This window comes from Platichthys flesus, chromosome 1, assembly GCF_949316205.1.
Source record: "Platichthys flesus chromosome 1, fPlaFle2.1, whole genome shotgun sequence".
NCBI classification, from domain to species: domain Eukaryota; kingdom Metazoa; phylum Chordata; class Actinopteri; order Pleuronectiformes; family Pleuronectidae; genus Platichthys; species Platichthys flesus.
In genome coordinates, this window is record NC_084945.1 from 15,680,120 (window position 1) to 15,705,974 (window position 25,855).

General features: G+C 42.1%; 1 protein-coding gene across 7 annotated transcripts; it reads right to left on the reverse strand.

The window, feature by feature from the left end:
* Positions 1 to 3,334: 3,334 nt before the first annotated feature.
* ppfibp2a (PPFIA binding protein 2a) lies at positions 3,335 to 17,028 on the reverse strand. Of its 7 annotated transcripts, XM_062386835.1 has the most exons (21): positions 16,905 to 17,028; positions 15,833 to 15,946; positions 13,986 to 14,117; positions 11,918 to 12,217; positions 11,468 to 11,560; positions 10,081 to 10,192; positions 9,304 to 9,365; positions 8,526 to 8,604; positions 8,245 to 8,363; positions 8,091 to 8,158; positions 7,944 to 8,004; positions 7,642 to 7,771; positions 6,674 to 6,815; positions 6,092 to 6,220; positions 5,726 to 5,876; positions 5,407 to 5,518; positions 5,203 to 5,291; positions 4,985 to 5,107; positions 4,610 to 4,735; positions 4,316 to 4,504; positions 3,335 to 4,222 (listed from the first exon to the last, which is right to left on the reverse strand). In XM_062386835.1, exons 2-21 carry the CDS (start codon positions 15,842 to 15,844, stop codon positions 4,001 to 4,003), a joined length of 2,451 nt encoding a protein of 816 aa, XP_062242819.1. In that variant the 5' UTR covers positions 15,845 to 15,946; positions 16,905 to 17,028; the 3' UTR covers positions 3,335 to 4,000. The 7 variants fall into 7 exon arrangements, with proteins under 7 accessions (XP_062242819.1, XP_062242812.1, XP_062242805.1 ...); XM_062386828.1 differs by lacking the exon at positions 16,905 to 17,028 and having other exon boundaries at positions 15,833 to 16,274; XM_062386821.1 differs by lacking the exons at positions 15,833 to 15,946; positions 16,905 to 17,028 and adding an exon at positions 14,978 to 15,137.
* Between the last annotated feature and the right edge of the window lie 8,827 nt (positions 17,029 to 25,855).

The window sequence follows — 25,855 nt, forward strand, 5'->3', positions numbered from 1 at the left end:
TAATTTGAGGACATTTAACGCCCCTGAATTTGGGATTAAAAAACAACATCCATGCTAAATGAAGGCGTTACGTGGGCTGCACTCGGCATGGGAAGCAAACAGAGAGAAGCAGCCTGGTGGATGGTGGCAGCGTGTACAGGACGAGATGGGCTCTGAGGTTTGATGGGGCAGAAGGAGGCTCATGAAGACGGCTGGCTGCTCTTTTTGACGGCGTGTCAGGGTTGGCTTGCAAGCAGCTCTGCCGCATCTGGTTGATGCAGTCATCATTGTGGCAGGCCTGTCAGAACAAACCGGTGTGCCGGAGACGGATACACTTTTAGTGGCTAGATGTGGAGTATGCAACACATGCACCGCCCTAACATTGAATATGTTCCCCAAACTGGCAAGCTGGTGGCAAGCTAATGACAGGAACGACCAGTGACATCATATAAAAACATGATTACGCTCCACTAAAGACGTCGGACTGAGTCCATAGTTCAAACAGACAGGGTGAGGACTTTCAGCTCTGACACGCTGGCTACTGGCATTACTTTAAACAGGAGAATCGGCACCAGAATGAAGTCTGCCTCTGTAATTTTAATAGTAAATCTCACTACAAACACACAAACACACACACACACCCACACACACACACACAAACGTACAATTTGAAGATGACAGTGAGAGAGAAAATAGAGAAGGCATTCGTCAGGAGAGCAGTGACGTTGCATCACCAAAGCAGTGTTTTTTTTATTTTTGTTGTACTCAAATGAATTGACAGTAACAGAGGGAAGATAATGTGTAATCATTAGGAAAGGGTTAAAAATGATTTACGTAACATAAACCCTTATAATTTACATGCATCATTTTTTCGTATACTCCCATTAACAAGTAACTTTGAAACCAATAAATGTCACCATAGCTTTCACTTAATTAAAACAATAGATATGATATGGAAAGATAAGATGTCAGTCATGGCACAGTCTCCTGCACATATAGAAATTTACTGCAGGAGTGTTATGAGAGAGTGTGACACAAATAATAGCTATTAAACTGTCAGCTAGTGGAGGCTGGATCACATTACTGAAATTAGCTAAGATGCACTATTATAAACACTTCCATCCCCTCTTAACACACATTTGCATACACAAAAATAAACCCACCCAAACACACACACTGCGCAGAGAAAACAGAATAAAAAAAATGAATATTGGCTAGATTTGTGTCATATATAATTGTTTTAACTTTCCACAATGTTTTAAAATGTGTCTCTCTAGGATTTTTTGACATAAAACATGATACAATTTTATCTATTTTCTAATTCTGAACTGTCCGTTACTCAAATGGCCAATTCTCCAAAACTCGTGTTTGAAACAACATCAGGCTGAGCTAATTCAAATACACATGCTACAATCTGTGCGGTTGAAAGTGTAATTAAGAATGTTGTAATGAAGTCCAACAGGCATAACTCATTCACAACACACTTAAGGCTAAGACAGTGTCACCTAATAGTAAACTTGAATGACAAACACATAAGCACAAAAAATGTATTAAGAAAAATAAGCTTTTTTCATATTTAAACATTCAGTGGTGAACCTTGAGTCGACTGTGAAGGTTCAGCGCTGGCTTTCTTTATGGCACCGGACAAATCCAAAGACAACACTGACATCTGCTGGTTTTAAGAGGACCCATGTTTTACTAAAGTTTACTTTGTTTCATGTTTCTTAAACCTTTAATCTGCCTGTTGTCGTAAGGAACAGACATTTCCACTAACATTTGCAGTAAAAATCACCCTCTTTATATTCTGGACATATAAAACCCAGTCCTGACTGCTGATAACCTCTAATTCACGTTTAACATTGATCAATTGAGTCGGGTTACACACTTATCAGCAGGACTAATTTATTTATGAACCTGTCATTTGTAATCATTGATCAGGATGTTCTCCATTGGGGAGCTAATGATATGCGGAGGTAAAAGATTCCCTAATTATTGTGTTTGGTATAATTGAGGCTGTGTGCTTCCGCAGGGGGGTTTAGAGGGGAGCTGACTGCCGCCCTAGCTGCCACACCACCGCACACGCCTGCAGAATCTGAGTAGATTCATTAGGACTGCAACTGATGAACCCCCCCCCCCCCCCCCCCCGTGCCATTAACTGTGGCGTTGTCCCATTACAGCACTTTGTGAGTTGAATGGAATATTTCTACTGTTTCCAACCCTGTCAGTACAGTATGCTGCGTAACAGTTATGCCACACTGGTGATAGATGAAGTGGACATTAGTTAAACTTGCGCAAATAGCAAGCAAGTAAAAATAACACTAATAAATGCATTGCTACATTTCAATTAGCCTTTACCACTGATTAACAATATAGAAATATAGAATGTAGTCCAGTGCATCTTTACTTAGTTTGACCTACTCATGAAGAAATGTAATTATTTATAGGACCAAGAAGGAAGTACAGCTGCATTGGAGATAGAGTGGGTCGTCCTCCAGCCAGAAGGTCCTTGGTATGATTCCCAGTTTGAATTCTGAAGTGGCCTTGTGCAAGATACCGGACCCCAAATTGTGGGTTCAAATGGAAAAAGAGCTCTGGGAAGATGTGGTGTATAAATGTCTGTGTAAATGGGTGGATGTGACTTGTACTGTAAAGCACATTGGGTGTGTAATAAGACAAAAATGATTCCCCTGAAACTATGTCTGTCATTGACTTAAGATCCATATACAGAACATCGTATTTATTTTTTTATTTGCTCTCTGAAGAATGAAAATATTTAAAATGTACAGCTATTACACTTTTGATTCGATTATGCAGAACAGTCGAATCAGCGAACATTATTCTGGAGTCAGCAACACTCACTGAACAATGACTTCTATAACTGACGTATGAGCAGACAAAGCTACTCAACACAAACTATGTTATAGAGAAGTTGGCATTGAATCAATTTTTAATTTGATACACACAAACTGCTTAAATAAGCCAGAATAAATCAAAGCTGTTGATGGGCTATTGGTTATTTGATGCATTAAATTTGATTAATTTTCAAACGTAAATTAATCGAAATTATTAAAGTAATAATTGAAAGTCATGTCAGAAATATCAAAGCTGCTATACATGCTCCTCTACTTAAAATAACTAGTTTTTTTGCATTGTATATATATTTCACCAGTAGTGGGCAGTGTTTTATCAGCTATCAATTCAAACTCTCAGATCCATCTTCAGGAAGTGATGTCCAAAGGCCTTGCGCCCATAGGTTCCCCACTTGCTCGCACCGCACACAATTATTCCCCTACTGTTGCTATAACAGGATATACAACATGAATGCTCAATTTTAATGATAAAAAATAAATATAAAAACTCTCAAACACATTTATTCAAGGGTAATGTATTAGAATTTTAAAAATCCAACAAGGTTAACTGTTGACCTGATATTATATTACTGCATTTTCACAAGCATCTTATGAAACAAGTCAACTTTCGTGTAGGAGAATCAAAAGGTATATCAACAAGTCTTATTTAAATGTGCATATCAGTACCACTAATGTACAAACAAAGGGATCTAACTTTCAAACGTGTTGTCACTCGTGAAGAAATGAGAAACAGCAAGACTTTAAGTAACTGATAATAAACTGTAGAGTTAATCCAAATATTTAACAAAAACAGGTCATTGATATCATAACTAAATCTACACAAGATTAGATACAAAAGGGTCGGTAAAATGCATTGTTTGAAAGCAAAAGTCAAAGCTTTGGAATCCGACTGTATAAGGAATGCAGAGAGCAGCTTTGATAGAACATTTCAGACCATGTCATTAATCATCATTGTAGATGAACATTGTGCAAGCGACATCAGGTTAGAAAGACACAAACAATAGTCAAATCAACTGCATCACACAGCATCTTTGCAGCCCATTCAGCAAATCATCACGTCGATCTCAGTTATCGAGTTCCTGCATTAGAATCTCCACAGGTTCACAAAAGTCACTTAGTGGGAGAGCAGTGCGTCCATGGATACTTTTAAATCATTGTTTGAGGCCATTAGCCTCAACCTTTATTCCAATCGGCTCCCGCCTCTCAGCCTGTCTTCCCAGGCTCGGGCTGAGGCCCCTGAGTGCTGCAGAGGGCAGCCGGGAAACCCCATTCACTGTCAGCGCTCCGCTGTCTATCGGGCAGATGTAATCCGCCGAGTCATCAGGTTTTCTCTTTCTCAGGTGACTGAATTGGGTGAAGCCCAGCTTTCTTGGCTGAAAACACAAAGTTCAACCCATTAATAATTCATTTTAATTTGGTGCTGTAACAACCACAGGACAGTTTGCCTCGTAGATGTATTCATTTACCTTCACTTTAGCTGTGGTGGTGAGGGGAACATGGCCTGTGGCATTGCCGTACTCTCGCTTCTCCTGCGTGGCCTGAAGCCCAACCAGGGCAGAGAAGGCCGTGGCAAGATGGCGCCGGAGCAATGTCTTCTGAGGTGGAATATTCAACAGCAGGGCCAATGTTTCAGAGCTGAAACGCGGCTCCAGGATCTAATGACGAGTAAGTTGAGAGCAACAAAGTTAGGTCTCCAGACATCTGAGCACTTAATGTCAGTTTGCCCTGAGAAGACCTGCATGGAAGTTAACAGCACTTACAATCAGACCTCCGTGAACGCCACTGCCCCGTAGATTAGGAGCATACTCAGCCAGATCCACCGCTCTCAGCCACTCCATCACACGGTGGTTCGACCACTGCACCACCTCTGAGGGGCTTGGCTGTTTCTGCAGAAGGTTCAAAATAAAGTTATTATAACCGTTCTTTTAAATTCACAGAATGAAGTTTAAACAACACTCGGACCCTGGCTATGAAAAATGATCTGTCTCCATCTTGTGGGCAACTGGTGTGATTACATCTGATCACTATGTATGAGCAGTGTCTCAGTAAAAAGTTTCCTTTCTTGAATGAATTTAACACGCATTTTTTGGACAAAATGTAGGACAACACAGCATTAACTTTCCCTCTTATCTCACCTCCTCCCCCGGCCTGCGTCGCAGACAGTGGGGGTTGAACTTGTTGACGTGAAGGACATGAATGGCACACTTGACACTGAGATGATGAAGCTGGCTGGTGACCTTTAGACTCAAGAGGTCGTTCTGGGTGAACAGCAACAGAAAAGCAGTCAACTTATATTGTTTTATGTCTGTTTAAATCATGTTTTAAATTTGACAGAATGTATTTTCAGTCTTACCACTGTGAGGTATTGTATCATTCGACCATCTACCCGGGCCTCATGGAACTGGTCTTTGTACTGAGGCAAACCAATATCATCCAACCAGCCTGAAAGGGTAAACAAAAAACAATCTGAAATTAATTCACTAAAAGCTTCATCCCCTGTAATTGCTCTGTTAAAACACATGTCCTGGTTTTGAATCGTGGTTAAAATATGTCTCACGTGTGACCCAGATGTAGTCCAGCTCCGACGACTTCTCTATAACTTTGGTGGTGAACGCCCTCAGAGCGAGCTGCAGCTTCTTCCTGTGCAGAGGATTCTTCACTCCCATCTCCTGGAGACAGAAAGGACTGTGACACTATCTGTGATTTACACACACACACACACCATGCAATTAACTTTATCCTGATAAACAGCGACAGATTTAACTGTACCAATAATTTTGATTTACATGCACATCCTAGTCTGAATTTCTAAATTTAAAACATTTTGGTAGTGTTTGGATTAAAGTGAAATTTACTGTAGTGATTTATTCTCTGACCTTCTCAAAGTCCTGAGGTGTAGCAGACAGCAGTGTCTGTCCATTTTCTACCCACTGTCTGGACAGACTGACGTACTGGCCCAGTCCATAGTCCTCCAGCCAGCCACACACCTGCTCCTTGGTCCACTGGCTGAATGGAATATTCAGATCACTGGCAGGGAAAGCAAAATAACAAATTAGATACTGAACTGGTTTATTGATTTTTTGCAATATTTTAGAATATTTAACACAGTTTTCTTCTGCTAACAGAAACCCTGTAACCTCATTGGTTGGCTGGGATGAGACGAGAGAGCAGACCCAGATTCTCATACCAAATGATAAAGAGTAGTTTGATACAAGGTGGGGAAGAGGCACTCAGAGTTTTACCGTGTGGAGTCATAAGACTCAGGCGTCCTGGTGAGTCTGGGTCCAGCTGTAGCACGGAGACCCCCTCTTCTAAACTGACCAGCGTCTGGATCAGCTGCCTGCAGCCCTCCAGACTGGGTTCTCCGAAGTCTGCACGGACAAGAATAAACTCTCTGGCACTATGTTCTCTCTCACAGTGCAATGATCAAAAATAAAGATGTTAAACACAGAGGCTTTTGACTTGTATTACTGAGATCCAAATAGAAATAAATCACTCATCTAATTAATAATAATATTTTTACTGCAATAATTGATAAACGTGATGTAGCCTAAATGTATAAACAGGGGAATAGTTATATGATCAATTTAATATTATTCACACAAATGATTCACAAATAAACCCACAACTAATGCAACTCATAAACCTTAAGCTACAATAGGTACTATAGACAATTCAATACATGTTAGACTGTATAAAGGATATCATTTAAACCTAATATTATTGTCTGCCAGTTAAAGTACCGTCTATTGGTTGTCATCCTCTTGTCTAAGTACATAATGTTGACATAATGTTGATGTATTCATGCGTTTCACCACACTCACTTCCCCCAGAGTCTCTTGAAGCTCCTGTTATTCTTCATGTATTCTGGTGAGCCCACAGCCCGTTGGCCCGGCTGCGAGGTGGTCCCAGATTGAACGGGGGAACTATTGCTTGAAGTGCTGTCATCAGCTCTCTCCGACTTTCCTATGAGAGGTTACAAACACAGTCTTCTTACTACTGAGCGGACGTTTGATTTAATGTGCAGCAGAGGGCTGCTGAGATTCAAAAAAAGATTATAGATGCATTTGAATAGTTAAATCGTAATAAATTGAGCACAGAAAAGCTCATTGTTATCTTGCCAAATAAACATTTCAGCAAAGAAATATTTGAAAAGATTCGATCTGTAAAACTTTGAAGTTTTGTTTAATTTTAAACAGTTGGAGACACAGTCTGAATAAAAAACAGCGAAAAAAGCTAAACAGCACATTAAGAACTAAGTGGTGCGTGAGGTGGTTTGACTACACTTGGTGATTTATATTCAGGGAGCACAGGTTACAGACCATTGACTCCAGCTAATAATACACTGGTTAATGTCCCATGACAAAGAAGGGGATTACGCTAAAATGCACAAGGTGTGATCATTATGATATAAGCTGCAGTCAGTTCTTGTCTCTACTCAGAACTTGGCAGAGAATCAGGGTGGGGCTCCAGCTGAGGCCGGCCAGTGAAGCTGGGGAAGGGCGGAGCCGGGATGGATGTGGTCAATCACAGAGAGAGGGTGTGTTTGTGGAGAACATCCCATCGTCCATCTGCTCTGTCAGGACACTCTACATTTAACTGTGATCAAAGGTGGAACGGGCGTCTGATTACAGGAAAGTGGTTTTTCTTCAAATACGAATACCGCCCCCCCGCTCATGGGAAATGCTGCCCTCCAACTATTATGAAAGAAAAAGTGTAATCCTATATCTGGGATTATTACTTTGTCCTATTAATCATGGAGCCTGAGTTAATATGTGTGGATTTGCTGTACTTTGGCTGGAGTCTCCATCTTCACTCCCATCCGGAGACCTTTGGCTCTGGGTTTCACTGCTGCTGCCTCCGATCCCGTTTTGCTCTGACGGGGAGGAATTCGCAGGCATCGTCTGACTTCTGTTGCCACTCTGGGCAAACCACACACATATAGAAATAGTAAATAGATGTAATAAACCAGGATCAACAAAGGCACTTAATAATAACTTATTAATAACTTAATAATATGTGCAAAAGAGGTTGTACAACTTAATAAATTGGGAGTTGTGTCCCATCTTCATTAGACATACTTTAACAACTTACCTGTTGTGAAAGTCCATTAGTCAGGTCATTCATACTACTAGAAAGAGCTGGTGGCTCTGTTCTGAGAAAATAAAAGCACAAATAGCTCATTACAATAAAACTAAGAGACACGGAACTCAAACACTGATAAAAAAGCTTCTTCACTACCTGTAGTCGCTGTCCTTCTGATCTGACATCAGTGACGTGTGACGGGAGGAAGAGCTGTTTGTGGAAACCTGTGAGGGGGAACAAAAACAGTGAGATGATTTTCAAACAACGCAAACAGCTAATTTTGTATTTAGACTTAAAAGAGTCTACTCACCTCAGACTTCACATCTTCAGATTTTGCACTGGCGGAGTCCGTATTCTTCAGCTGCTCCTCTTCCTCACTGCTGCTTGAAGGAGTCCTCCCGTTCGGTGAAGAACGGACAGCAGGTGGAGCTGCAGTAACAAAGAAAACCAATGTGTTTTCATTTTCCTCCACTCAAGCAGTGGGGCACGTTTCGGTTGAAAAGTGCAGTGGCTTTCATTAAGCCGAAATGTTGCTGCTGAGATAATAGAAATATTCCGAGGCGAGGATAAAGGAGTGAATAAGCTGATTACCTTGCCTTGTGACGTGAGTGACCTCTCTGAATTGCCTGCACTGGTTCAGGAGCAGAGTGAGCTCCTCAATGCGCCGGTCCTACAGAAAACAGAGCAGAGGAGGTTTGAGGTCAACAGAACCCAATTAAGATGTTTATCTAAGGTTAGAAAGTACATGTGGACAATCTGCCTCACTTTGTTTCTGACCGAAACCCCTCTTCCACCATATGGCCTTTACATCAAAGTAGTGGGTTGGGAGGGGATTGACACAGGCCTGGCTGGAAAGCTCAGTTGCGGTAACCAGCTGCGTGGAGTGCATGAGTGTGTGTGTGTGTGTGTTTTTTTGAAGTGGCCCCGTGCCTGGTTTCGCCATGGTTAACTCAACGCAGCTCAGTCCAAAATTAGGCTTGGCAGATCGTGGCCTACTTCAGTGTGGCTTTGCCTGAAATGGCTCGCCTTGGGATGTGTGTGTGTGTGTGTCTATGTGTGTGTCCGTGTGCGTCTTCACTAGTGAACCACATGTAGGGCCGTGTCTGTAAGTCTTTAAAGTCCCCGCTCTGGGAGGGAGAATACAAAAGCCCCTCTGTACTAAAAATGGTAGCAGGGTGGTGCCTCAAAGAAATTACAACATCTTAAAAACAGTTACCTTCTAACCTTCCAAACGGCGGTGATGATAGCGCTGCTATATACACGCCAGTAAGACATTTACATTGTCACAGACACATGCTTCTCAATGCTGCTAAATCACCCCCAGATGTTCTGAGGAGAAAGTGAAAGGACTTGAGTCCTGGTGAGTTACCTTTTCATCGTTTGCAGCGACCAGTGATTTCATTCCAATCTTAAGCCTCTGCAGTTCCTGATCTGGAAAGAGAAACGACACAATGATTAATCAGCTCATCCTGTCATGTAAAATATCTTTCTGTGCCATCTAAACCATGTATTTTTAGATTCCCCGAAACCTTGTTTAACCAGCAATCTTCATGTCAGCATATAAAGCCACTTCCTCTGTCACAAAGAAAGTCACACAGGCAGCATTGCTGGTGACAGTGACAGTGAATATACGGAGGAAGTGCCCCAGAGGAGTTTTCCTTCTTGACAGAGAAAATTAGGAGCAAAAAGGAGATTATGAGTTTAAGAATCCATGAAGACAACGAAGAAGCCAGAGGGAGGAGAGATGGAACATTAGGTAATTTTGGAAACCGGGTGGTGATTGTCAAATCTGCCCCAAAGAGCAGAGGGAAGATAACAGAATAAAGAGAAACGTCCGGAGAACAGAAATAAATCATTTATCAAAAAGTAGACATGGCCCTGAGGTTTTAAATGATTTTCATTATATACTGTCCAGGCTTACATGTGGCGTTTAACCGCTTCCTGTAAATCTCTTCTAAGAGAGAGAGAGACACATGATGAGACAGTTAATCAAGGGCCAGAGTTTTCCCCACAGCTTTTATTACGAGTTAATGAATTCAACAGCAGTCATTGTCTGTGTCATCTATCCGGGCAGGTAGCTCTCCCTGTGTGGGGCTGTTGTTGGCAGGTTGGTGTGAGTGCTTGAAGCTGTGAGTGCTTTGCTCACCTCTCTCTGAGCTCTCGCTGGTGAGACAGGGTCTGGCCAGCAGCTGAGTGTGCAAGCTCTCGATCTCAGCGTTCTTCGTGAGCAGAAGGTGCTGCAGGCTGCTGATCTCCGCCTGTAGGTGCCACACAACCCGGGAAGTTATAGCAGAGAGTTCTGCATACATGTGCCAGCACACTGCTGTTTAAACACGCAAAGCTAAAAGCCCTTTTTCACATTCTCCAAAAACAAGAAATGCACCTGAATTTAAAGTGCAGACATGTGTGTGAGATCCACCAGCAACTATATACATATGCAACACATCCACAAAAAAGTACACACATATCTCTCTGACTGTTAGAAAACCACAAAAATATGGCCAGCTGGTAATAAAGTTCAGTTCAGGCTGACCCATTCACCAGCGTGTTTTGTCACTGGAGAGAAAATAAATGGAAGTGGAATAATGGAAATACACTTTCTGCCTTAGTCACCACATCAACACATAGATTTTCCAAAACATAGAACTGTTAAAAACAGAAAAATTAACATAAATAATCTGTTAAAGGAAATAAACTCAGTTTTTGTCATATCAACATCTGTAGCCAATTAGTCAAGTGTGTTTTAAGATGTTCTTAGCTTAAATTCTAACTTTTGTCTAACATTGTGTTACTGTCTGATACGGGAAAACAAACCAAAAATAACAAAGAAAACATTCCTGATAAACATTGATTTGATAGACAGGGATATATTGGATGAACATCTCAAAACTAAAAATAAAGAAATCCACGTGGTAGTTTGACTTTGATTAATGCAGAACTAAGTTACACTGCACAACAAACCAGATGGATCCCTTGGAAAGCCACCAAAATAATGAAGGTGTGTGGACGCCAACATTTAAAAAAAACCCACTAGATTCATCCCATTCCACCCTGAAGCCAATTCAAGCAACGCCTTGCAGACAGTTGCTAAAATGAATCACCAAATGTATATTTTAATGGCAGATGAACAACAACAGTAACAACACCATGAGTATATATCTTATATAACCCAGTGCATGGACACAGACTGGAATAGACATAAAGATTCAACAGAATCAACTGGAAGAAGTCTAAGTTAATGCAGTGAGATCATGTCTGAGTATACAAGTAGGATATTCAAAAAAGAACTAAGCCATTATTAACTTTATTTCTCTTTTAAAATAGAATGTGAAATAGCTCACAGACGTCTTAAAAAAACATTCAGAAGGTGTCTGTGAGTAAGAGGGTGTGTGAAAGAAAATGACTCACTTAACTGGCTGGAACATCGGACTCGACAGCATTAAGGAAAGTTCAGTGGACAGTTAGCAGTGGAATTTGGGCTTCGGTGTGTGTTTCAGAGTCTAGACACCATGGAAGTCAGAACTTTCCTTTACCTTGGTTGCTTTGAGTTTCTTCTCGTACTGGGACTTCTGGTCCTCCAGGTGCTCCACCTTGTCCTTGAGAATACGGAGCTCCTTCAGTAAACCCTAAATCACCACGCGAGAAAAAAATGTTAATACAGCTGCAAGACTTTAAAATAACAGTGTCACTCCAATAGCAGGATACAATGATCGTGTGATGTTGGTTAGTTTGAGCATTGCACAAAATATCACACAAAATGAAAGCCACCTGCTGGTATTAGTCGTGTCACACGCTGATGCTGAACAGATAAATATGACTAAGTTTGTTGGTTTACAGAACAGATTGTAACCAGGGTGACCGGTGCACTGAGGACATGTGGGGAATGCAACTTTCAATCGCACACCAAAGGATCACATCCACTGCAGTGAGACAAACCCATGCTCCACACAACAGTAGAAGTCATGCTGCCGGGCTGTGCCTACACTTTCTTCTCCATAGTGGTACTGTTCCTCTGCATCTGAGCTACCCTCTCCCAGGCTGTGGGTGATCCCATCAGCCCCATCTGGATCCTCGTCCAGTTGGTGCATCACCCCGGAGGTTCTGTCACAGGACGACCCTGTGGGGTTGCAGCCTCCACCCTCAGCGGGCCCAGCGCAGCACGCCACAGCAGCGCCGGTGTCGGCCGGGACCTCCGAGGCCTTTTTCTCCTGGATCTTGCTATTGATCTCCTCCTGAAACCTGCACATCTGCTCCTGCAGCTCACTAATGAAGTTAACTACAGTCTGACGGATGCAGTGGGGGAGAAATCATTGAGAGAGATGTTTAGAAAGAGCAATGATGGGGAGTGGGTTTATTTGTCTGTGTTTGTGTGTGTCCGTGCATCCTTGCAGAAATGACCTTTCGGGGGGGACGGTGTTTTTTTTTTCTCTTCATGTCCTGACAATCTGACATTTTACATAGTGAGAAAGAATAGATTTGGTCCCAAGTCCGAATGTATCAATAGCGCAACCTCTATTAGAAACACAGATACTTGGCTGCTCCCATGTGCAGACACCCAGCATCAGTTACTCTCATCTGGAAACACACGTTTTATTTTTGTACAACTATTGGCCACAACTATTCTTATGCTTTGACCATCAAGTCTATATTCAGTTTATGGGACATTTGCACTGGTAAACTGGTTGAGGGGTGAATTTTGTTTGCCGTCTTTTAGAGGTGATCCGTGCCCGCATGTTCCTCCAGAAAGAGAGTAAACACCGGCCAAGTTATGCCCGGACTGTGGACAGAGGAAGTCTCACTTGGGGTCTGGCACAGCGGATATGACAGATGATATGAAGAGCCCCCATGGCTAAATTTAACTATGAGCTTGCTGGCTCCACAGTAAAGAGGCTTGCACATGTTGTGTGTGTGTGTGTGTGTGTCTGCGTGCAAGTGAGTGCATACGTGTGGACATGTTTGTGTAGTAGAGGCAGCACGTGGAGGTAGTGTTGAAAGCTGATGTTTTCCTATTCTCCTTAAGTCCGAGCAGCTGTTCAGGAAGCTGGTTTTGTGCTCAAAGTTAATGCAGAAATACGGAAGAAGGATTGAATACACATCTACTAAACACACGTATGTGGATTCTTCCTGATTTAGAAATACAAATCAAATCCTAATCAAATACTTAATATACCTAATTAAAATATGCTCAGGTAGGAAGGGGGCTTTTTTCCGAAAGGGCCTGTCTCACCCTTTACCCGCCACCAACAACAAAATTCTCTGGGCTTAAGCCTACACACGTTCATATTTGTCCCGCCATCCATCATGCCAGCTCCACTGTGCCTGAACCCTCTTAACCTGACGACACAAAGGCTCTTTGACCAGCAGTGTTTTGACAGTAACTACATACATTACGGTATCCTGTCTAGTAATAGTTCAGCTTTCCCTGCTTTTGCCTTTTTTCTCCAACCCATATGGTCGCTAAAAGCCCAGGAAGTCCGCTGGTAACCCAACACATCGGTCTTAAGCAAATACATGATTCAGTTTAAACGGACAAAAAAATTAAACCCCTCAGAGGATTTTTTTTTTTTTCCTGTAGTCTTGTGCCCAGGAACAACAGAGCCAGGATTTTGGGTGAATATTCCCCTACATCCATCCAGAAAGTGTTTATGGTCTGCCATAAAATCAGCAGCTGACTTCAAGGTTAGATCCATCAGAACACAGGGCAAGATTTTTGTGCTTCCCCTCATCATTCCTGCAGAGTTAGGTTCAAATTTTCCATGGACTGGAGCATAACAGAAGTGTTCCTGATGTTTTTAGCTAACTCATTTCCCTTTATAGCAGACCCCGGTGAAATCAACCAGAAGGCTATTTGACCTTGAGCCTAAAACTGAGAATAAAACTGCTTAACATTAATATGCAGTTTCATTACAAAATTATACTGAGGGAGGAATTATTGCGCAAGTAAATCCATGGAACCTGAACTTAAAAAAGGCAACCTTGTTTTTATAAGTTCTTGACCCACAAAATAACCATCTGCACATAGTGTTGATTAAAACTTTGTGACAATCCTACCTCTGCTTTTTGTTGCCGTTCAGCCCCGTGGTTCTGTTTTCCCTCCATGTCTGCCAGCTTCAGTTTCAGGTAGGACACCTCCCCCATAAGACTCAGCTTCTGGTTCTCCAGTGACGTCCTATGCAGGAGCTCCTGTCATCGACAACATGCAGCGAGAGCATGAAGCAACACAAACAAACGTACACACAGTATCCCTCCAGCGCTCAGTACTTACTGAACAAAGGCAACATTAGTTATGAGGCACAGCGAGTCCTGTAATGACCGTCCCACTGGTTTCAGACGCCGTTTGAGTGGCTAAATATACACAACCCATGACCACTATTTATAATGCCTATTTCACAGCTCACTCAAAGTACACTGCAGAGGGGGTGGGGGGGTGAGAGAGGTGCCAAAAGCATGCAAAACATTCATAGAAAGAACATTAGAATAACTCTGACAGGTGCATTTTCCTGTCAGGGTGCAAAGCTTTGGCCAATCGAACCTGGTGCTGAAGGAGACGCTGGGTCTGCGGTACAGTTGTGCGACTGTCGCCCTTCACTGGCCGCCAGCCTCCACAGCTATAAGCCCCGCTCCACAGGCAGATGTACTACTAATTTGGTTGATGTCAAGCAGGTGCTAAATCACTTAAAGTCCAGAAATGAGCATGGCAGGAAGGCAAACAGTACATATGGATACGTCCATTTAAAACTCTGGCTTCGGAAAATATCTGGGCTCCCTCCTAGTGTGCACACGGAAAATATTGGAGCTTTGTCACCAGGAAGAGATTTACAGCTCAGGTCCAAAGCCTCATAATGACCATGCCTCCAAGAAACCAGCCTCGCCTGCCCTTTGATACCCTGCACACGAAAAGCACGTAGAGGGAGGCGCTGAGCATGAAGCTCACATCTCATCAGATTCGCTGATAGACATATTCCTGGCAATTTTTGGAATGGAAATTCCAGCATTGTAAGAAGGAGATTAATTTATTCTGTGTAATACCTGGTTCATCTTACCCCAGTGTCTCTGTGACGTAAAGTATTTTTCCTCATTGAAACACTGGTTTAATCGTCTTGAGGTTTCAGGAGTTGAAAGATTCATTCATCCATTCCGTTCAGAGTCCTTCGAACTGCTCAGCAAAGTCTCAGTTGTAGATTTGAAGTCAAAGCCAAACGACTGAATGTTGCAGACATACACTTCTAACTTTAAAAAGGAGCACCACCCCTATTCTTTCTCCCTCCCATCTCTCCACCTTTTTCAGTTCCTCCTTCCCTCTGTTGTCTCCTGACTCTCTCTCTCTTTCTGTGTGTGTATGTGTGTTTCTGTGTGTGTGTGTGTGTGTGTGTGTGTGTGTGTGTGTGTGTGTGTCTGTGTGTGTGCGTGTGTGTATTTGTGTGTGTACGAGAGCATGCACAGCCTCAGTCCTGGTGGTTACAGGTTGGGGGGTGTGTGGCTAAAGTTGCTGTAATCACCTGCCCAGACAGACTAGTCTGGCCCTGCATAAACCAGCTACACTCTGAGGCTCTGTACCGGGATACGTCTGAGCATTTTAAATATTTCTGTTGTCAAGGTTATGTGCAGCCTAGTACACTGGAATCTCAGAGAGGAATTTCTTAGACACAGGAAGCAAAAATCGTCCTCAAGTTACAGCTTATGAGGAAAAGAGTGGATCTGCAGAATGGTCGCTTTTAAAAGGATAAATGGCCTCTCACATCTCATGAACTGGAGCAACAATATTGATATAGCAGCCCTGCATCATCTTGTGGTAAGAAGTCAGAGTTTCCTGACTGAGGTCCAGTAACACATCAAACGCTTGGTTCTGAGAAAGTCCTGTTAAAGACTCGAGTAGAGAAGGTCAGTGAGGTTCTTACCTGCTGCAGCATTTCCTCTGTGGAGTTGAGTTTTTGCCGGTGCTCCACCAGAGAAATCTCTAGATCGGTGATCTTCGACCCCTGAGCTTCCACCTGGTCCGTCAGCACACTCACCTGTGTGCATGTGTGTGGGGACGGAGCGACAGCAGCGGTGAGAATCCTATTTCTACATCAAACTTATCCAATTGCAGCCTAGCTAAGATTTTTTATATTTCCACAGTTAGTCACAGAGCTCGTTCATTAAGATCAGCTATTTTCATTTAATCTCTGCTGCTCGTTTTTGTTTGAAATGTCCACATCTGTGCCAGATCAAATAGTGCAAACGTTTCCCCTGGGAAGCAATGAATGACCCATTGTGCCTCGTTCGGCGCTCGCAACACATCAGAGGCTCCAGCAGCGTCAGCAGAATGCATGATGAATGTAAATCTGCACAGAAACCATTAAGGTCATAGAAGAACTAATCACACGCTAAATGGCAGCTCCGACCAGCCAACTGCAGCCGATCTTTCCAAAGGAATGTTTCATCTGAGGCCTGAAGGAACAAGTGGGGCACCTGCTCTCGCCCACACCTTCACGCTGCAGTGCGAGTGGTGGTGCTAGCCTCAACCTGTCTGAGATAAGCACTTGTTCAGCAGTCCCACACACCTACACACGCTCATACGCAGACAAACGCTTCACACAGAACAAGACATACTGGTGTCGAAACTGCACCCAGTTTATAACCGTTGCTTCACTCATGCGGTGGGAAAAAAACACGCAATTACCCAACGTTTACAACACAACACTCTGATCCACCTTTGCCCTTTCACCTTCCTCTCCTCGTCCCTTTCCTTTTACTGAAACGTGATATAGGCAGTGTTTAGATCAGTTCCCAGAAGCAGCACAGTGTCATATATCCTCTTTTATATGTACTCATATCCAATGGAATTGATTCATGTTTATAAGTGGATGTCCAGGCTTTTGGCTCCAACAACTTTTTTTTAAGGCCACAACAATGTAACACAAACAGAGACAGACAGAGATTATGATGTTTGTATTTAACAAGATGCAACCCAACAGAAAGGGTTCTTACCTGCAGAATTAGCGATTCTTTGTCTCCCTCCAGACGTAATAAGCGTTCCTGGTAGGACTCGCTGCTGCTGTTTGAGTGAAGGTTTACCTTCAGAATAAAGGTCAGGTATTAAGTTCAGTAAGTACACCATTAATACAGAACTACCCAGTGGGTCAAATTTGTTCTCTTGGTCTCAAACTTCCTTGTGTGTCAGTCTGTAAAAGTTTAAAGGTCTTGGTCCAGCATTAAAAGTTGATTACAGCATTTTATACCCACTGATCAGTGGGAATAAAAATGTCCTGAGCTCGTCTGAGCTCCGAGCTGCCTGTGCAGTCAGAGAATGTTCAGAATCATCCGTGTGCAGGGGAAGGCGAAGTGCAACCAAGTGAGCTCTAATTTCTCAGAAATCCAGGCTTTCAACCACAATCATGGAAACATAATGTAGCCCAGCGTCCATCATCCTGAGGCAGCCAGCTCAAGCGGTTTGCAATAATTTCAAAATACCAGTAAGCCTTTAATAGACTCGTTGTGACAGGCCATGTGTTTTAATATTATAGTCACTTGGAAATACAAAGGTTGTTACAGATAGTTTTTTTATTTTTAGTAACCTATAGGATTTATGTCCAACACGAGTCCCTCCTCGAATACTTTGACGTTTTCCTTATTCCACTATTAGGCTGCAGTAGGTCTTGGCTGAGATTTAAAGTTAACTTAGCTATCATTGCTTAGAAATTGTGAGTTGTAGTGTGATTAACAACACTGTATTTGTATTTAAAATATTTTTTATAAAAATTTACTTTGCATTTCTGTAATCTCCTGCTATTTGAGCAAAGCTACTGTTTATTATTAAACAATATCATGAAGAATGTCACGTGGCTGAAAATCCTGAAATCCTCCATTATCCCCTTCTTCTACTTGCTGACATGTTATCGTCTCGAATTTGATTCATTGTTTCACCAATGATTATAAGGCATGTGCATGAAAAGGCTTCCTCTGTGGATTAGAGGCAGTAGAAATGTAAAGCTAATGGAGGCAGTCAGGCATAATGACTTCTTAATGGCAGCAAGATGCTGCGTGCTGTCAGAAGAATCCCTCCAGATTCAAGTGGCAGGAAATGATCTCAGCTGACATGTGTATCCATTTATCATCCGCCTCAAACACTCTCACCTCACGACCGGCCTGACACACTTGTTGTGTGTTCGACAATTCACCCACGAGTCAGCAGCAGTGACCTGTTAACCTGGTGTGCTGCTCAGACTAATCATTAAATCGGAAGACAATTTTGGTTATTATGTCAAAACGTTTTCTGCAGCAAGAGGAACTAACTTGTTTAGATCGCTCTTCAGTCAAACAGATAAATGTTCCCTTGAATCTTATTTTTTCTTAAACAAAAAGTGCAGCAATTCCCTCTTATAAGTCAACACATCTCAAAGTTTTCTTACGTGAACATTTCTGTCCACATCCGGCTGTGTGTGTGTTTCATATTCTGCAGCGAACTTCCTCAACTCAAAAACAAAACACGTCTTCCTCCTAAATTAGCTGCCATGGCAACTGTAATTATATTGTACAGTAAAGGCAGCAACGCTCCGGGAGCAAAACAAACACACAAGATCTTTTGTGCAGTCATGGATGCAGTGTGAGGGTATGAAGAATGCAACATGCGTGTGCAGAGGGTCTTACCTTTCTGAGCCAGGCAAAATGTTTGTAAAAATCAATATCATACTCCATTGTGCAGGCCCATCGTACAGGAGGTCTGGCGCTTGATGTTAAATACAGACGGTGCAGTCTGCAGCTGCAAGGATGGATGAACAGAGACCAGATCCACAACAAGAAGCTAAATAATGCCTCATCACGGTGTCGCACTCTTTATCGTCCTCACTCCAACTCTGCTGCTTTTACAGACCCACCATACTGCAGTGGAGAGTGTGCAGAGAGGACTTCGGTCCGTGTGGTTTGGAGTCTGGGCCGCCTGAAACTTTTTAGAGCTGAGCCGAATAACTCAAACTCTGCCAGTTGGCTGTACTCTCTTTCTTTCTTCTCTTCACTTTTTTCTACCTCTTCCTACCTCCCCCTTTTTCTTTCTCCTGCTTTCCCTCTCAAGCCCACTCAAACTGCTTCAGTCTCTGCATATTACTACTGCACCTTATGTTTGTTCATCTGCCCTCACTTTCTCTCCCCTGCACCTTGGTCTCTGAATGTCTCTCTCGCCCGCTCTCTCGCTCTGTCTGAAGTACCTCTCAGTCAGGCTGATTTTGTGGGGCTTCCTAAAGGGGCACAGGGGAGAGGAAACTTTCTGCAGCACATGCTTGTCAGATGTGGTGAGGAGCAATAAGTCAGTGAAGACGACGCCAAATGGGAGGAGGAGGCCGTGGAGGGGATGGGGGGGTTTAAGCTCACAATATATAATTTGAGTATATAAGTAAGTTGCATAAGACAACTGTAGTAGCACAGTAGTAATGCAAAGGTATAAGAATGAAGGAACTCTGGGAGCAGGACTGTAAAAAAAAACAAAGGGGGTGTGACTGCTTGTACTTTGAACAGGAGCTCTGGATCTCATTACCGGAGCAGTGTGCAGAGGATCCAGCCTCCAGCTCTTAACTTCTTGCAGACAGGAAAAGGCCCTCCAGATGTTGATGACTAGGATCATACACAACTATATTGTGCAATTTATAAAACCCATGAACTCTGTAGGAGCAAACCCACAGAGCCATCTCTTATATACAAGTATTTCCAGAATATATGATGCTCTAATGCTATAATACTGTCCCTGTCTGAAGGCTGAAGGTCGTGTGATGAGAGTGAAGTGCTCACCTGGTCTCTCTCCAGCCACTTGAGTATAACATTTGCTGTATCAGTGGAGACGTGTTTCCTGAGCGAGACCTGTTCTTCTTTACTGCACTTGCCCTCCAGCTCGGCCCTGAGGGCCTCAGTCAGCTGAAGAGTCTTGAGGGCGGGGTCCATGGGTGGGGGAAGGGTTTTCTGCTGGGTCCACTCTACGGACGGGTGATCCTGGCCCCCTGAATGCATACGAGCATCTAACAGCTCCTCACCGATTTTGCCTGTAGAGGAAAGAACAACAGGAAATCATAAGTACTGCACAACCGACACAGAGACCAAACTCAGATTCATGGCTTATTCAGCATCCTAACTTCTTAGGCATCAGTAATGAGAACACAGCTAATTGTGGGAGCAGTCCCTGAAGTGACCTCTTGATGGCACTGTTGTACTCAAGTGTGGTTTACCGGATGAAAATAGCATCAAATGGCCTCCACAAATTAGAGGTTCAACTTGTAGGTTAGTGTAATCACTACGTCAAGTTGCAGAAAGTACTTTTCACGTGTACAATCTGAAAAAGTACTATGTCGCAGTCTTGACACAATGTTGACACATGGACAAAATGCATTTTGTTATATACTTGTATGAAATGTTTTTCACTGACATTATGTGCTTTTTGGCTGTTATGTGTAGTTTATATTCTGAGGGAAGTGTGCTAATGGTTGGACTGTCGCTTCTATTTATAGCACCTCTCTGACCTCTTCTGACCCCTAGCAAAACCACTGCTGTGGCTGTGATAAACATCAGTGACAAAAATGTGTCACCTCCTCTAGAAAATGAAGGAAGACGACGCTGGAAAGTAATTAGAGGTTTGGCAGTTTCTGTGCTGTGGGAGACGTGCGCTCAATGAGTAAAAAAATTGCAATTGAGTCAGTGTGAGTGAAAAAATACTTGTGAAAAAACCTGCTCACTTCTATTTCATTAAATCCTCTCCAACTGTGCCCCAAGTGCTCTAACTGGTGTTCAGAATGCAATAATGCATGTATGCACAAACTGTATATAGACATATACATACATTATCATCTTATGAATATGAGCAGCTAGTTGAGACACGTACACACATTATGTGTGTGTGTGCGTGTGTGCGTGTGTGTGTAAGTGCTTGTCAGTACATGTCAGTATGTGTGTGTACATGTGTGTGAGTATCCCACGGTGAATGCATGTGGGCCGGGCTGGTTTTATGGGAGCCTGCAATTACAAACAGGCCGGCTATTGAAGTTCCGATAATGAAACAGAAACTCTTACCAGCAATAATGTCGTCCATTTGCTCCAAGGCAGCCTCCAACATGTGGCTGGCATTTGACGCCATGGCAACACAGGCTTGTAAAGCAGCACTAGTCGGTCCTCGTCTGCTGATATGAGCTGAGTGGAGCCGGAGGAATGAGACGGAGAGATGTCCAGCCGGAAGACAGTGTCACAGGATACTCCCCTCCGTTGTCACACTTCTTCTACAGCAAAGCTGCAACAGCCGCCCTCACGTCTAAGTGACTTCCAAGTAAATAACCTCCTGAATGTGGCTTTAGGGTTTAAACTCTCCTCTCATTTTGTGGCCGAAGCCTCAGCCATTGTCAGTGCTGCTCTTCTCGTGAAGACCGCCCTCAGATTTAGAACACTTTGTTTGTTTGTTTCCCTAAATTCACGCTGATATGTTTTCCACGCTTCATTTGAGAATTCGTTTTAGATTGAATGGTGTAAAAAAACACAGTTGTCCTTTTGCACAGTTTTTGTGTGGAGCAACATTTTTTTGTAGCCAGAGGTCACATCAGCCAATTGGGCCATAACAGGCAGTTTGTGACTGATGATGATGACACACAACACACAACACAATGATAAGCATTTCACAGTGGTGCTGGAAAAGTAGCAACTGAGTGAACACAGAGTTAGGTTTTTGGTTATATATATATTTTTTTTAATTGGAATTTAAAATCTTGAATAACAAAGAATCAAGAAATAGTATGATGCTATGTTTAGATGTGTTGTATCACCATACTACCATCTATAAATCAATTAAAAGCCCTAGTGCATGCTTTGTCCATGCAAAATAAAATGAAGAGATTTAGTGTGCCTGTATACACTCAGAGTTACAGATATGAGGGCGATCATTTAGTGTTTTTGTTGAATCAATACGATTTTTGACTTCTCTCATCTGTTAATCCTCTTTTGTAAAGTAGGGTAACTGCACATTTGTCACCAAGATCATATGAGATCTGCAGTAGTTCTTATTTAATTTAAGTAATCTATTGGACTGTGGTTTAACTGAGTCAGCACCTGGATTCTCTTTGGTTTATTGCCTTACTTTTCTTATTTCACAGCTTCAACAACTGTGCAATACACATTATGACCAACAGAGAGCGTTACTATTGAAGAATATAATAAAGCATCCTCAAACAGAATTCTCTGTTATTCAGTGGGTTAAAATTTAAATATGCCTGCGGTTCTAAAACTATATAAAATATGGTTCAGGAAATTTTTGTTTAAAATCTTATGCTTAAAGGGAAAATTATTTAATAGGGGAAAATGCAAGCTATTTATTGAAAGCTTTATTTTAGTATAAAATCTTTATGAGGGATGAGATGTGATGAAAACATTTTATATTAATAAAATTATACATAAACATATTATGGACATTAGTATCAATTTCTGTTCATTTGTGTTTCACATTCCCAGAGCCACAGATGTTAGAGGTGAGGAGGTCAGAGCCCTGTGTTGTGTTTTTAAAACATTTTCCAGATCTAAACAAATTCTCCAATCCAAATCTGAAAAGAGGAACCTGATAAAGAGACAATAGAATCCCAAAGATCAGGAGATATAATTGGTCCTTGCCATATATTAGGAGACAGATGTTCTTCATAAGCCTGTTTTAAATATGGGAAGTAAAAAATAAATAGTTTCAAAGTTTTTAACCAGCTCTATGGTCTTGCCAAATACTGAAAAGCTTTGTTTTCTAGTGATGGAGGATAAAAGTATGACTTGGCGAGCTTTGACAAAAGCCTGATCCTGCAAAACAAAAGAGAGCATTTTTTTTTGTTTTAGTTTTTTTCAGCTCCTTATGTCATCTTCTTTCTTTTCCTTAGCTCTGGTTCCATATTGTTTTAGCTATGACTTCAGCATGCATATAGGATGTAAAGATATATAGAAAGTGTGGAATTACCATGTGCTTATACAACCAGCACATAAACACTACATTTTGCATTTAGTGCTCTTTTATTTAGTCAATGTCACATAATAAAATTCTCCTCTGCCTTTTTTGAATCTATTTGTTTCTCTTGTGCTTTGGGAACCAAATATATTAATGTTCTGCCAATAAAGCAAAACAAATGACTTAACGTTTTTTGCCAGTGTGCCGATTAATGCCAGAAAGAAAGATAGATACCTGAGGCATTGCAGTCAGGTGTGTTTATTAGCTTTTAGAAATAAGAATGATTTATTGCTATTTGTCTTGGTTCTCAATAGAACTGATGTATAGAAAATGTCCAACTGCTTCCCAAAAAGGCTCAGGTAGCTCTACATTTTAAAAGAGAGAATTACAACGAGAATCAAGTAAGTACAATTTGCTCAAATACAAAGAGCTATTTGTAAGTGCCATATAAGTGCAACAGTGCAACAAACATTTTTTATCGGATGTGTAGTCGGAAGAGATGTGAAGACTTTCTGCTGTCCTGATGTCAATTGGGAGCTCGTTCCACCATTTAGAATCCAGGACAGTTATTTGATTTATTGTATGCACTGAGGTAGCCAGTTAACAAGTTAGTATCAGTGAATGTGTTCGTGCGACTTATCCCCGTCACAGTGATTACATCTTCAATTTTTACAGAGGCGTACAAACTGCTAAATGCTAATGGATAACTGTTCCTTGGGTACTGGTCGGGACCCTATTACTGTGATATTGTGACTTACTTCAATGTCTCCTATTGCACTGAGGCTTCAGTGTTGACCCTCAGTTGTAAGTCACATTGGATAAAAGTGCTGGTGAATGAATAGCCAACTGAGCTTAGACAGATAGACTGTTACCTATGATATTTGGGTTTTACAGTGTTGGTCTGATGTAAGCTACTTTAGATTTGATTCATCCATAGTCTCCATTTTTAACGTAATTAGAAACTGCCATAATTAGGCAAGCATAACACAATAGAGATGAAACACTAAACAATGTGTGGATAACAGGATACTCATCCTAAAGAGACAATCCTACCATGCAGCTGAATTGTAATATACTCACTGCTATTACACATATTATTTGCATTTAATAGCTAATCAAATCATTGAATAAAAAACTCTGGTATAGCTGAAACACGGCTACTACCACGTTCCATCTGGGAATCCTGCACATTTCATTGAGGGAGGCAATTATATTGTGTAATCTAGAGTACACGGGATTAACAGTGTGGGTTAAATCTCCTCATTAGCAGTAAGACAGAGAGGACACAATGGCACAGGACAGCTGCAGCTCTGAAATATTTATTTTGTACGCTAACTAAGCGCCTCTGCAGAGGATTGTGACATAGAGTCTCATGGTCATGCACCTCCACTTCCTAGACCATTGTTTTGTCACACAGAATAGCAGCTTTAACTTCTGGTAAGGGTTGTGAATTTATATGTGAATAATTTACTCCGATGGGAGCAAAGTGTAAAAGGGGACTATAAAACAAACCACCAGAAGTAGTAGACTGCTAGATCATCTGCTCTGGGTCCTGAACCCAGAACATGAACTAAATGTATTTATTTCATCTCCAGGTCTACACCGTTTTCACCTTGGTTTCATAGTGATGATAATATTACTCTTTATATTCTATCCTTGTTGATGCTGATCTGAAGAAAAAGCATGTACACATGTCAACACTCTCTCAAAAACCAACAATGAACTGGAATGTACCCAGTTTAAATCAGGCCCGGAACCTTTGCTGTATCTCGCTTCCTTTTTCCTGTCAGCTGTCTCTCTTCTATCTACAATACACGTTATATTAAAATACTCCAAAAGCAGCTTTGAATGTTCAAGTCCACCAGGCTTTGCTCTACCAACCTGTACGATAGACACAGACTGTACGAGGTAATGAAACAAGTTCCTCTTCATGTGCCCCTCGATGAGATGTGACATTCTGGATTCCCATCGGGTCAATAAGGCTTATCCCAATTTGCTGATCACACGCTTGTGAACATTTATTGCGCAAACATGCAGAGATTAGTGTGTAAGCCTGTTAAGCCCTTTTAGATCATGTGTCTGTATCAGTGCAACGTGAGGGGCTCCTGAAGAGCTGGTTTTAAAACCGCTCAAATATAATTGAGAATCGACATTCTCTAAAAGATGTTTCAATCTCACTTTCTGCCTAACAGCAAATTCCTGACAGATAATTATGTCACCACATGAAACGATTTGTGAAAAGTGTCCCTCCCCTTCCTTGTTACGACCGATCTGGCTGAATCACACTCATACAGCCTCCCCGAAATGTGTCGTGCAGTGCCCACTAACAAGACTTTAACAAGCTACCCACACGCCTCACACTCCTCTGTCTCTGACAGCCCACACCCACCCTCTCCTTTTTATTCTCTTTTAGATGATCTTCATCATGATGCACACGCAGGGTAGGTTATAATCAGGTGAAGAGTAAGTGGACAAGGTCATGGATATTAACCAGATGGCAGCAGCTGAAGGCTATCTGTTGATGGCACTCGGACACCCTTGACACCAGCACTAAGGAGGCCTGCATTATTCATCACTACTCCCCCATCACATCAGACCATCTACGAAGAGCAGCCCTTTGAGAGAGCTGGCTTCGATAACCCATCTCTGAGAGTGATGGACAGAAGAGTCAGAGGTCAGACAGACGTTTAAACTTGCAATACATTTTCTTAGTCTTGCTCATGGATTAAGTCATAAACTGTTTTTCAAACATCTTGGAAATAGTCTCAGGAACAGGAGCAGCTTTTTGAAACTTCTATCCATTATTGATACCACTCCTCCTGTGATGGTCGCAGGGGGGTGGAGCCAATCCCAGTGGACATAGGGGTCTTTTTGAGACATGCCAGGGGATATTATTTTCATGCATCTGCTACAGTTGTTATCTCTGTTGCCTCACAGCAAGAAGGTTCCTGCTTCAAATGGTGGCTGGCATTTAGCATTTTTATTATTTGAATTTGAA

Bases quoted from the DNA above. Each gene is read 5' to 3' on its own strand.
- ppfibp2a (XM_062386813.1), bottom strand. From the start codon at position 15,062: ATGAATCTTTCAACTCCTGAAACCTCAAGACGATTAAACCAGTGTTTC. The intron at 11,561-11,917 runs GTAGGCACAGCC...GTGGTGATTTAG, and splicing joins ACCACTATGGAGAAGAAAGT to GGTTTACTGAAGGAGCTCCG. The intron at 8,605-9,303 runs GTAACTCACCAG...TGTTTTCTGTAG, and splicing joins TCGCTGCAAACGATGAAAAG to GACCGGCGCATTGAGGAGCT.